Source organism: Oncorhynchus keta, chromosome 15, assembly GCF_023373465.1.
Source record: "Oncorhynchus keta strain PuntledgeMale-10-30-2019 chromosome 15, Oket_V2, whole genome shotgun sequence".
NCBI lineage: Eukaryota > Metazoa > Chordata > Actinopteri > Salmoniformes > Salmonidae > Oncorhynchus > Oncorhynchus keta.
Genome location: NC_068435.1, coordinates 29004869 through 29017031, shown reverse-complemented (window position 1 = coordinate 29017031; position 12163 = coordinate 29004869). Strand labels below are relative to the sequence as shown.

The following is a 12163-nucleotide window of genomic DNA, read 5'->3' as shown; positions in this document are numbered from 1 at the left end:
AATAAAACTAAAAAAGGAATAAAATCATTTTGAAAAGTATGTGACAAATATGTGCTGAATAAAAATGTAGTGGAGGTAAAGGATAAATTGGTGAGAATTTATCCTTACCCTAACCCTTGGAAAAGCCCTTTTGAATAGACAGACAGCAAGACATCTCATGCTGGCAGTAAACTCTACCCACTATGACAGCCTCAGAGATGTATACATCAACGATGTCGCTCTTGCTACGGGTGATTCTTTGATCCACCTCGACTCAGACAACACCATTCTGTATACATCTGGCCCTTCTTTGGACACTGTTAACTAACCTCCAAACAAGCTTCAATGCCATACAACACACTCCTTCAGTGGCCTCCAACTGCTCTTAAAATGCTAGTAAAACCAAATGCATGCTTTTCAACCGTTCGCTGCCCGCACCCGCCTGCCCGACTAGCATCACCACCCTGGACGGTTCCGACCTAGAATACAGGGATAACTACAAATATCTAGGTGTCTGGTTAGACTGTAAACTCTCCTTCCAGACTCATATCAAACATCTCCAATCCAAAATCAAATCAACAACCGGCTTCCAATTTCGCAACAAAGCATCCTTCACTCACGCCACCAAACTTACTCTAGTAAAACTGACTATCCTACCGATCCTCGAATTCGGCGATGTCATTTACAAAATAGCTTCCAATACTCTACTTAGCAAATTGGATGTAGTCTATCACAGTGCCATCCATTTTGTTAACAAAGCCCCTTATACCACCCACCATTGCGACCTGTATGCTCTAGTCGGCTGGCCCTTGCTACATATTCGTCGCCAGACCCACTGGCTCCAGGTCATCTATAAGTCTATGCTAGGTAAAGCTCTGCCTTATCTCAGCTCACTGGTCATGATAACAACACCCACCCGTAGCACGCGATCCAGCGAGTATATCTCACTGGTCATCCCCAAAGCCAACACTCCCTTTGGCCGCCTTTCCTTCCAGTTCTCTGCTGCCAGTGACTGGAATGAATTGCAAAAATCGCTGAAGCTGGAGACTTACATTTCCCTCACTAACTTTAAACATCAGCTATTTGAGCAGCCTACCGATCGCTGCAGCTGTACATAGTCCATCTGTAAATAGCCCACCCAATCTACCTACCTCATCCCCATAATGTTTTATTTACTTTGCTGCTCTTTTGCACACCAGTGTCTCTACTTACACACCTTCATCTGCTCATCATCCTCTGCTCATCTATCACTCCAGTGGTAATCTGCTAAATTGTAATTACTCTGCCACTATGGCCCATTTATTGCCTTACCTCCTCACGCCATTTGCACACACTGTATATAGTCTTTTTTTTTTTTACTGTTATTGACTGTACGCTTGTTTATCCCATGTGTAACTCTGTGTTTTTGTTTGTGTTGCACTGCTTTGATTTATCTTGGCCAGGTCGCAGTTGTAAATGAGAACTTGTTCTCAACTGGCCTACCTGGTTAAATAAAGGTGAAATAAAAGAGAAAAAAAAGATCAGTGACATACCAGAATCACCGGTCTGTTTCCCCAGCATCCTCAGGAGGTCTGCATCCGTGTTGAGAACCTCAGACAGATCCACTAGAGGTTCCTCAGAGGGTTCTGTGGATGAGAAGACATGCAGACATGACAGTCAGAAACCACGGTATGGATCAATGGACAAGTGTGTGTGGTGTGTGCGTGCGTGCGTCTGTGCCTCCATCTGCATCTGTGTAGTACATACGTGGTCCTGGTGGTCCGTCTGGTCTGAACGAGGCTGAGGTGGCACTGAGCAGGGGATCTGAGGATGGGTCCATGATGCTGGTGGTGGGATGCTTCCTGTCCCCCTGGGGCCCGGTTCCAGCCCCAGCTTGGCCCTCCTCTAGCAGCCCAGACTCCACCGCCTGCTGCCTGCTCTGCTTGCTCTTATCCAACAGGTCCTTACCGAAGAACGCCTCCTAGAAAGGCACACAACACGGGTCACTTCTCCTAGACCCACCATATTTCAGGATAACTGTCAACCTTTATCTCCCACCTTCCCCATGGGACTTTCATCAACAAGCACAGTGACATGATCCATCCTTTCAAATACTTAAAATATATATAGATTTTTTTTTGACTAGCGTCAGTGGACTCTCTCCCTCTCTACCAGTGTAGATAGACATGGATCTATCTCCCCATCAGCAACGTTTTATCTCGCAGAGGACAGACATCACGTGACTGCTGCAGCCTCCCACATTGCTGGGACATTAAAAGCCTAGCTAACCAACTCAATAATTAATCCAATGTGCTCTGTGTTGGGAGTCCTTTATGTTTTCCTCGGTCTCTGTGCCCTCCTGCTGTTGAGTACAGACCAGTAGTGACAGATGCCCATGGCTTAATGCACCTCCTCACATCTCATCTGTTTTGGCCAACACAAGGTGACACAGAGCTCTGGGTTTGAGACGAGCGAGAGCAGGAGCACGAGCAAGCGAGCGAGTCTAGCGTACATACAACATGTTGAACCCCCAAACAAAAGGATGATCAGAGTAGAGGATTTTAGCTATCCTCTAAGATCAAGTCTTGGAGGCCTTCCCTCCCACTTTGAGAGCACACAAACGGGGCTTCTGCCATCTCCAATGGTCTATCTTTAAGTTGTCAGGCAGAATGCTGAGTATTCTCATGCCTCCCATTGGGGGAGGTAAATCGACATTTTATGAAGATGCAATATGACGTTCCAGGCTATCAGTGTGCTCCTGCATCTATGAATGGTTGCCTCAAAGAAAGTGGTTGACATTTAGGTTGGCAGCTTATTCTGACAATTAATTGCATACGGAGGAGGTCCTTAATAACATGTTTTTTGTTGTTGCAGCAAGACGATCTCTACTCCAAACACTGTGCCTATCACCAAGTGGTGTTTTTGCCTAATTGTAACCTTACAACTACGCCAGGGAATCATGGCTAAATATATTCCCTCAGTTATAACAAAAAACTAAGTGACACATCTTCCAAATCCCATAAACCCTGAGATAAATGTCAGCCGTAACGTACCGTTCCTTCAGAAAGTATTCACACCCCTTTTACCACATTTAGTTATGTTACAGCCTACATGTTTTTATTGATACAATTGAGATTGATCTACACACAATACCCCATAATCTCAGTGGAATTATATGGCGTCAATAAGTATACAACCCCTTTGTTATGTATGCCAAGCCTAAATATGTTCAGGATTTAAAATGTGCTTAACAAATAGACTCATTCTGTGTTCAATAATAGTGGTTAACATGACTACCCCATCTCTGTACCCCACACATACAATTATCTGTAACGTCCCTCAATCGATTCGTGAATTTTACAGATTCAACAACAAAGACCAAGTTACAATGCCTCGCAAAGGGCACTACTTGGTAAAAATAAAAAAGCAGACATTGAAAATCCCTTTGAGCATGGTGACATTAATAATCACACTTTGGATGGTGTATCAATACACCCAGTCACTACACAGATACTCAGTTGACGTAGAGGAAGGAAACAACTCAGGGATTTCACCACAAGGCCAATGGTGATTTTAAAACAGTTACAGAGTTTAATGGTTGTGATATGAGAAGACTGAATGTTTCAATAACATAAATAAAAGGTACAAAAAAAAGAAATTGTAGCTACTGTACCTGTCCAAAACATACATCCTGCTTGCAACAAGCAGTGGTTAAAGTACTTAAGTAGTACTTTAAAGTATTTTTACTTAAGTTTTTGGAGAAAAAAATTATAATTCTGTACTTTACTATTTCTATTTTTGACCATTTTTACTTTACTACATTCCTAAAGAAAATTATGTACTTTTTACTCCATACATTTTCCCTAACACCCAAAAGTATTTGTTACATTTTGCTTAGCAGGACAGAAAATGGTCCAATTCAAGACACCATCCCTGGTCATCCCTACTGCCTCTTATCTGGCGGATTCACAAAACACAAATGTTTGTTTTTAAAACGTCTGAGTATTGGTGACCCTGGCTACCCGTATAAAATAATGATAATAGTGCCGTCTGGTATGCTTAATATAAGGTATTTTAAATTATTAGTAATTACTTTTGATACTTAAGTATATGTAAAACCAAATACTTTGATTTTAATCAAGTAGTATTTTACTTGGTGACTTTCACTTTTACTTGAGTCATTTTCTATTAAGGTATCTTTACTTTTACTAGTCTGAAAATAGAGTACTTTTTCCACCAGTGGCAACAAGGGAGACACTGGGAGACAAATTCAGCTTTGAGCAGGACAAAAACAAATATACACTGGATTTGCTTACCAAGACAACATTGAATGTTCCCGAGTGGTCTATTTACGGTTTTGACTTAAATTGGCTTGAAAATCTATGGCAAGACTTGAAAACTGCTCTCCGGAAATTATCAAAAACCAACTTGACAAAGCTTGAAGAATTCTAAAAAAAAGAATACAATGGGCAACTATTGTACAATCCAGGTGTGCAAAGCTCTTAGAGACTTACCCCCCAAAAAACTCAAAGCTGTAATCGCTGTCAAAGGTGCTTCTAAGTATTGACTCAGGGGTAAAAATACTTATGTAAATGAGATCTGTATTTAATTTTCAATAAATGTGCAAACATTTCTAAATACATGTTTTCACTTTTGTCATTACAGATTTAATCTATTATGAATTCAGGCCGTAACACAAAATGTGGTATAAGTCAAGAGGTACGAATACTTTGAAGGGACTGTAGATGTGGGACTGACCTGCAGGTAGGTGGGAAAGGCCTCCTCTAGCTTGGTTTTCTTCTTCCTATATCGTTTCTTGATCTTCTCCGGGATATCTGGCCCATGGGGCGTCTCATCCACAGGGGTATCAGGCAGCATCTCTCCCCAGCCTGCAGTGGGCACCGAAGAGTAGGTCAGAACCTGATCCGTTCAAATATAGAATCTACATATGCATGCTTGGGCATTTTATTCCACAATTTATTTTCACGAGGCAGAAATAGAATATTCAGACAAAAGCAATTGATCACACATCCGTAGATGTGTGGGAACTCACCCTCCTCTTTTCCTGTGGGCGGTTCAGAAACCGAGCCAGAAGAATCCTTCCTGCTCAGGGATCGTTTGGCCTTGCCTGGGCCCTGGCCTGGACGGCTCCGCTGGCGCACCATGAAGCCACCGATGCCTGAGAAAGAGATATTCAACAATGAACCAAAACATAGAACCAGCAATCTTACCTTGGCTAAGTAAAGTAAAGTATGCAAATTGTAATACAAGTTATTTTTTATTAGAATACTATAAGATCTGTTTTATTAAGAAATGACTGTTGGGAGGACAAAAAACATGGGTTTTTTTCTTGGTGTTTCCATAGAGTACATCTCAATGCTTTCACGAGAGAAGGAAACATCTTCAACCAAGATTATATATATACATTTTAAATGTAACCATTATTTAACTAGGCAAATCAGTTTAGAACTAATTGTTATTTACAATGACTGCCTACACCGGCCAAACCCAGACGACACTGGGCCAATTGTGCGCCGCCCTATGGGACTCCCAATCACGGCCGGTTGTGATACAGCCTGGATTCGAACCAGGGTGTCTGTAGTGACGCCTCTAGCACTGAGATGCAGTGCCTTAGACCGCGGTGCCACTCTGGAGCCAAAGAAAACACCATTTCTGTACAGCACTTTGAGATATCAGCTGATGTACGAATGGCTATATAAATAAATTTGATTTGATTTGATTTATAACCCCTGGAATTAGCCCTCTTTCTTTCCTTCTGAGGCCTTGTCTTGCCATCCCTGAGCTTGGCTGGCTGTGTATTGAGGGCTATGGCAAGCTACAGTGCTGGGCACGTACTGCACCATTTCAAGCTCCAGAGGAGCTGTCTCCTCCAATCAGGTGCCCTACCCGGCCGGTATGGCTTCCTCTTCCTCTTTTTGCTGCCGTCTGCCCCCTTGGACTCATCTTCTGCTGGCTCTCGCTCTGGGCTCGAGTCAGACTTCCCATCACAGTCCAGAGAGAGGTCTGCATCTGTGAGTGGGGGAGAGAGAGGAATGGGAGGGACAGAGAGAGAGGTGAGACACAGACACAGAGAAAGAGTGAAACAAATCGAGAAGGCGAGCGAGCGCCACACAGAGAGAGAGAGCGCCACACAGAGAGAGCGAGAGCCACACACACAGAGCGAGAGCGAGAGAGAGCCACACACACAGAGCGAGAGCGAGAGAGAGCCACACACACAGAGCGAGAGCGAGAGAGAGCCACACACACAGAGCGAGAGCGAGAGAGAGCCACACACACAGAGCGAGAGCGAGAGAGAGCCACACACACAGAGCGAGAGCGAGAGAGAGCCACACACACAGAGCGAGAGAGCGAGAGCCAGAGACACAGAGAGAGAGAGAGCGCCACACAGAGAGAGAGAGAGCGCCACACACAGAGAGAGCGAGCGCCACACACAGAGAGAGCGAGCGCCACACACAGAGAGAGCGAGCGCCACACACAGAGAGAGCGAGCGCCACACACACAGAGAGAGCGAGCGCCACACACAGAGAGAGCGAGCGCCACACACAGAGAGAGCGAGCGCCACACACAGAGAGAGCGAGCGCCACACACAGAGAGAGAGAGCGCCACACACAGAGAGAGAGAGCGCCACACACAGAGAGAGAGAGCGCCACACACAGAGAGAGCGAGCGCCACACACAGAGAGAGCGAGCGCCACACACAGAGAGAGCGAGCGCCACACACAGAGAGAGCGAGCGCCACACACAGAGAGAGCGAGCGCCACACACAGAGAGCGAGCGCCACACACAGAGAGAGCGAGCGAGCCACACACAGAGAGAGCGAGCGAGCCACACACAGAGAGAGCGAGCGATCGACACACACAGAGAGAGCGAGCGAGCCACACACACACAGAGAGAGCGAGCGAGCCACACACACACAGAGAGAGCGAGCGAGCCACACACACAGAGAGAGCGAGCGAGCCACACACAGAGAGAGCGAGCGAGCCACACACACAGAGAGAGCGAGCGAGCGACACACACAGAGAGAGCGAGCGAGCCACACACACAGAGAGAGCGAGCGAGCCACACACACAGAGAGAGCGAGCGAGCCACACACACACAGAGAGAGCGAGCGAGCCACACACACACAGAGAGAGCGAGCGAGCCACACACACACAGAGAGAGCGAGCGAGCCACACACACAGAGAGAGCGAGCGAGCCACACACACAGAGAGAGCGAGCGAGCCACACACACAGAGAGAGCGAGCGAGCCACACACACAGAGAGAGCGAGCGAGCCACACACACAGAGAGAGCGAGCCACACACAGAGAGAGCGAGAGCGAGCCACACACAGAGGGAGCGAGAGCGAGCCACACACAGAGAGAGCGAGAGCGAGCCACACACAGAGGAGCGAGAGCGAGCCACACACAGAGAGAGCGAGAGCGAGCCACACACAGAGAGAGCGAGAGCGAGCCACACACAGAGAGAGCGAGAGCGAGCCACACAGAGAGAGCGAGAGCGAGCCACACACACAGAGAGAGCGAGAGCGAGCCACACACACACAGAGAGAGCGAGAGCGAGAGACGCACACAGAGAGAGCGAGAGCGAGCCACGCACACAGAGAGAGCGAGCCACGCACACAGAGAGAGCGAGCCACGCACACAGAGAGAGCGAGCCACGCACACAGAGAGAGAGACAGAGCGCCAGAGAGAGAGAGACAGAGCGCCAGAGAGAGAGAGACAGAGCGCCAGAGAGAGAGAGACAGAGCGCCAGAGAGAGAGAGCGCAGAGACAGCGCGCCAGAGAGAGAGAGCGCCAGAGAGAGAGAGAGCCAGAGCGCCAGAGAGAGAGAGAGCGCCAGAGAGAGAGAGCGCCAGAGAGAGAGAGCGCCAGAGAGAGAGAGCGCCAGAGAGAGAGCGCCAGAGAGAGAGAGAGAGAGCGCCAGAGAGAGAGAGCGCCAGAGAGAGAGAGCGCCAGAGAGAGAGAGCGCCAGAGAGAGAGAGCGCCAGAGAGAGAGAGCGCCAGAGAGAGAGAGCGCCAGAGAGAGAGAGAGAGAGCGCCAGAGAGAGAGAGCGCCAGAGAGAGAGAGAGAGAGCGAGAGCGCCAGAGAGAGAGAGAGAGAGCGCCAGAGAGAGAGAGCGCCAGAGAGAGAGAGCGCCAGAGAGAGAGCGCCAGAGAGAGAGACAGAGCGCCAGAGAGAGAGAGCGCGAGAGAGAGAGCGCCAGAGAGCGCCAGAGAGAGAGAGCGCCAGAGAGCGCCAGAGAGAGAGAGCGCCAGAGAGAGCGCCAGAGAGAGAGAGCGCCAGAGAGAGCGCAGAGAGAGAGCGCCAGAGAGAGCGCCAGAGAGAGAGAGCGCCAGAGAGAGCGCCAGAGAGAGAGCCAGAGAGAGCGAGAGAGAGCGCCAGAGAGAGCGAGAGAGAGAGCGCCAGAGAGAGCGAGAGAGAGCGCCAGAGAGCGCGAGAGAGAGCGCCAGAGAGAGCGAGAGAGCGCGAGAGAGAGCGCCAGAGAGAGCGCCAGAGAGAGCGAGAGAGAGAGCGAGAGAGAGCGCCAGAGAGCGAGAGAGAGCGCCAGAGAGAGCGAGAGAGAGCGCCAGAGAGAGCGCCAGAGAGAGCGCCAGAGAGAGACAGGGCGCCAGAGAGAGACAGGGCGCCAGAGAGAGAGAGAGAGAGAGAGCGCCAGAGAGAGAGAGAGACAGAGCTCCAGAGAGACAGAGCGCCAGAGAGAGACAGAGAGAGAGAGAGCGAGAGAGAGCCAGAGAGTGCCAGAGAGAGCGAGAGAGAGCGCCAGAGCGAGAGAGAGCGACAGAGAGAGCGAGAGAGCGACAGAGAGAGCGAGAGAGCGACAGAGAGAGCGAGAGAGCGACAGAGAGCGAGAGAGAGCACCAGAGAGCGAGAGAGAGCGCCAGAGAGCGCGCCAGAGCGCCAGAGAGCGCCAGAGAGAGAGAGAGCGCAGAGAGAGCGAGAGAGAGAGCGCCAGAGAGAGCGCCAGAGAGAGAGAGAGAGAGCGCCAGAGAGAGCGAGAGAGAGCGCCAGAGAGAGCGCGAGAGAGAGAGAGCGCCAGAGAGAGCGAGAGAGCGCCAGAGAGAGAACAGAGCGCAGAGAGAGAGAGAGACAGAGCGCCAGAGAGAGAGAGAGACAGAGCGCCAGAGAGAGAGAGAGAGAGAGCCAGAGAGAGAGAGAGCGCCAGAGAGAGACAGGGCGCCAGAGAGAGAGAGACAGAGCTCCAGAGAGACAGAGCGCCAGAGAGCCAGAGAGAGACAGAGCGCCAGAGAGCCAGAGAGAGACAGAGCGCCAGAGAGCCAGAGAGAGACAGAGCGCCAGAGAGAGACAGAGCGCCAGAGAGAGACAGAGCGCCAGAGAGAGACAGAGCGCCAGAGAGAGACAGAGCGCCAGAGAGACAGAGCGCCAGAGAGAGACAGAGCGCCAGAGAGAGACAGAGCGCCAGAGAGAGACAGAGCGCCAGAGAGAGAGAGAGCGCCAGAGAGAGAGAGAGAGACAGAGCGCCAGAGAGAGAGAGAGAGACAGAGAGAGACAGAGCGCCAGAGAGAGACAGAGCGAGAGAGAGAGAGAGAGAGAGAGAGAGAGAGAGAGAGCGAGAGAGCGCCAGAGAGAGACAGAGCGAGAGAGAGCGCCAGAGAGCGCCAGAGAGAGCGCCAGAGAGAGAGAGCGCCACAGAGAGAGAGCGCCAAGAGAGAGCGCCAGAGAGAGAGAGAGAGCGCCAGCGAGAGAGAGAGAGAGAGAGAGAGCGCCAGAGCGAGAGAGAGAGCGCCAGAGCGCCAGAGAGAGCCAGAGAGGGAAAGCCTTGAGAGAGAGAGAGCGCCAGAGCGAGAGAGAGAGAGAGAGAGCGAGAGAGAGAGAGCGCCAGAGCGCCAGAGAGAGAGAGAGAGAGAGTTAGAGAGAGAGAGAGAGAGAGAGCCAGAGAGAGCCAGAGAGAGAGCGCCAGAGAGAGCGAGAGAGCGCCCAGAGAGAGCGCCAGAGAGAGAGCGCCAGAGAGAGAGCGAGAGAGCGCCAGAGAGAGAGAGAGCGCCAGAGAGAGAGAGAGCGCCAGAGAGAGAGAGCCAGAGAGAGCGCCAGAGAGAGAGAGAGAGCGCGAGAGAGAGAGAGAGCGCCAGAGAGAGAGAGAGAGAGCGCCAGAGAGAGAGAGAGAGCGCCAGAGAGAGAGCGCCAGAGAGAGAGAGAGAGAGAGCGCCAGAGAGAGAGAGCGAGAGAGAGAGAGCGCCAGAGAGAGAGAGAGAGAGAGAGAGAGCGCAGAGAGAGAGAGAGAGCGAGAGCGCGAGAGAGAGAGAGAGAGAGAGAGAGCGCGCCAGAGAGAGAGAGAGAGAGAGAGCGCGCCAGAGAGAGAGCGCGCAGAGAGAGAGAGCGCCAGAGAGAGCGAGAGAGAGAGCGCCAGAGAGAGAGAGAGCGCCTAGAGAGAGAGAGAGAGAGCGCCAGAGAGAGAGAGAGAGAGCGCCAGAGAGAGCGCGAGACAGAGAGCGAGAGAGAGCGCCAGAGAGAGCGAGAGAGAGCGCCAGAGAGCGCCAGAGAGAGAGCCAGAGAGCGAGAGAGCGCCAGAGAGAGAGCGAGAGAGAGCGAGAGAGCCAGAGAGAGAGAGCGAGCGAGAGAGCGAGAGAGAGAGACAGAGAGAGAGAGCGCAGAGAGAGAGCGCCAGAGAGAGAGAGAGCGCCAGAGAGAGAGAGAGAGAGAGAGAGCGCCAGAGAGAGAGCCAGAGAGCGCCAGAGAGCGCCAGAGAGAGCAGAGAGAGAGACAGAGAGCGCTAGAGAGAGACAGAGAGAGCGCCAGAGAGAGAGAGAGCGCGAGAGAGAGAGAGCGCAGAGAGAGAGAGAGCCAGAGAGCGAGAGAGCGAGAGAGAGAGAGCGCCAGAGAGAGAGAGCGCCAGAGAGAGAGAGCAGAGAGCGCCAGAGAGAGAGAGAGAGCCAGAGAGAGAGCGCCCAGAGAGAGAGAGCGCCAGAGCGAGAGCGCTAAGAGCGCCAGAGCGAGAGCGCCAGAGAGAGAGAGAGCGAGAGCGCCAGAGAGAGAGAGCGCCAGAGCGCCAGAGAGAGAGCGAGAGAGAGAGCCTTGAGAGAGCCAGAGAGAGCCAGAGAGAGCGAGAGAGCGAGAGAGAGCGAGAGAGAGAGAGAGAGAGCGCTCAGAGAGAGAGAGAGAGAGCGAGAGAGCGCCAGAGAGAGAGAGCCAGAGAGAGGAGCCAGAGAGAGAGAGAGAGCGAGAGAGCGAGAGAGAGAGCGCAAGAGAGAGAGAGAGCGAGCGCAGAGAGAGAGAGAGAGAGCGCCAGAGAGAGCGCCAGAGAGAGAGAGAGCGAGAGCGCCAGAGAGAGAGAGAGAGAGAGCGCCAGAGAGAGCGAGAGCCAGAGAGAGAGAGCGAGAGAGAGACAGAGAGCGAGAGCGAGAGCGAGCAGAGAGAGCGAGAGAGAGAGCGCAAGAGAGAGCAGAGAGAGCCAGAGAGAGCGCCAGAGAGAGCGCCAGAGAGCGCCAGAGAGAGAGAGAGAGCGCCAGAGAGAGAGAGAGCGCCAGAGAGAGCGCCAGAGAGAGCGCTAGAGAGAGAGCGCCAGAGAGAGCGCCAGAGAGAGAGCGCCAGAGAGAGCGCCAGAGAGAGAGCGAGAGAGAGCGCCAGAGAGAGAGCGAGAGAGAGCGCCAGAGAGAGCGAGAGAGAGAGCGCCAGAGAGAGCACCAAGAGAGCGCCAGAGAGAGCGAGAGAGAGCGCCAGAGAGAGCGAAGAGAGAGAGAGAGAGAGAGCGAGAGAAGCCAGAGAGAGCGAGAGAGAGAGCGAGAGAGAGCGAGAGAGAAAAAGAGAGAGCGAGAGAGAGAGAGGCCAGAGAGAGCGCCAGAGAGAGAGAGCGCCAGAGAGAGAGAGACAGAGAGAGAGAGAGCGCCAGAGAGAGAGCGCCAGAGAGAGAGAGCGCCAGAGAGAGAGAGCGCCAGAGAGAGAGAGAGAGAGAGCGAGAGAGAGAGCGCCAGAGAGAGCGCCAGAGAGAGCGCCAGAGAGAGAGAGAGAGCCAGAGAGAGCGCCAGAGAGCGCCAGAGAGAGCGCTAGAGAGAGAGCGCCAGAGAGCGCCAGAGAGAGAGCGCCAGAGAGAGAGAGAGAGCCGCAGAGAGAGCCAGAGAGAGAGAGCGCCAGAGAGAGCCAGAGAGAGAGCGCCAGAGAGAGCGCTAGAGAGAGCGAGAGAGAGCGCCAGAGAGAGAGCGCCAGAGAGAGCAGAGAGAGAGCGCCAGAGAGA

At 52.1% G+C, this 12163-nt stretch overlaps 1 protein-coding gene across 8 annotated transcripts in view; it reads right to left on the bottom strand.

Moving 5' to 3' along the window:
- LOC118395216 (histone-lysine N-methyltransferase 2C-like) overlaps positions 1-12163 on the bottom strand; it is a 138989-nt gene that overhangs the window by 42899 nt on the left and 83927 nt on the right. For all 8 annotated transcript variants that reach the window (XM_052463809.1, XM_052463810.1, XM_052463813.1 and 5 more), the window contains 5 exons: positions 5866-5988; positions 5012-5137; positions 4717-4847; positions 1726-1939; positions 1512-1604 (listed from right to left, as the gene is read on the bottom strand). In XM_052463809.1, the coding sequence (XP_052319769.1) occupies positions 1512-1604; positions 1726-1939; positions 4717-4847; positions 5012-5137; positions 5866-5988 (687 nt within the window). The remainder of the gene's footprint in view (positions 1-1511; positions 1605-1725; positions 1940-4716; positions 4848-5011; positions 5138-5865; positions 5989-12163) is intronic.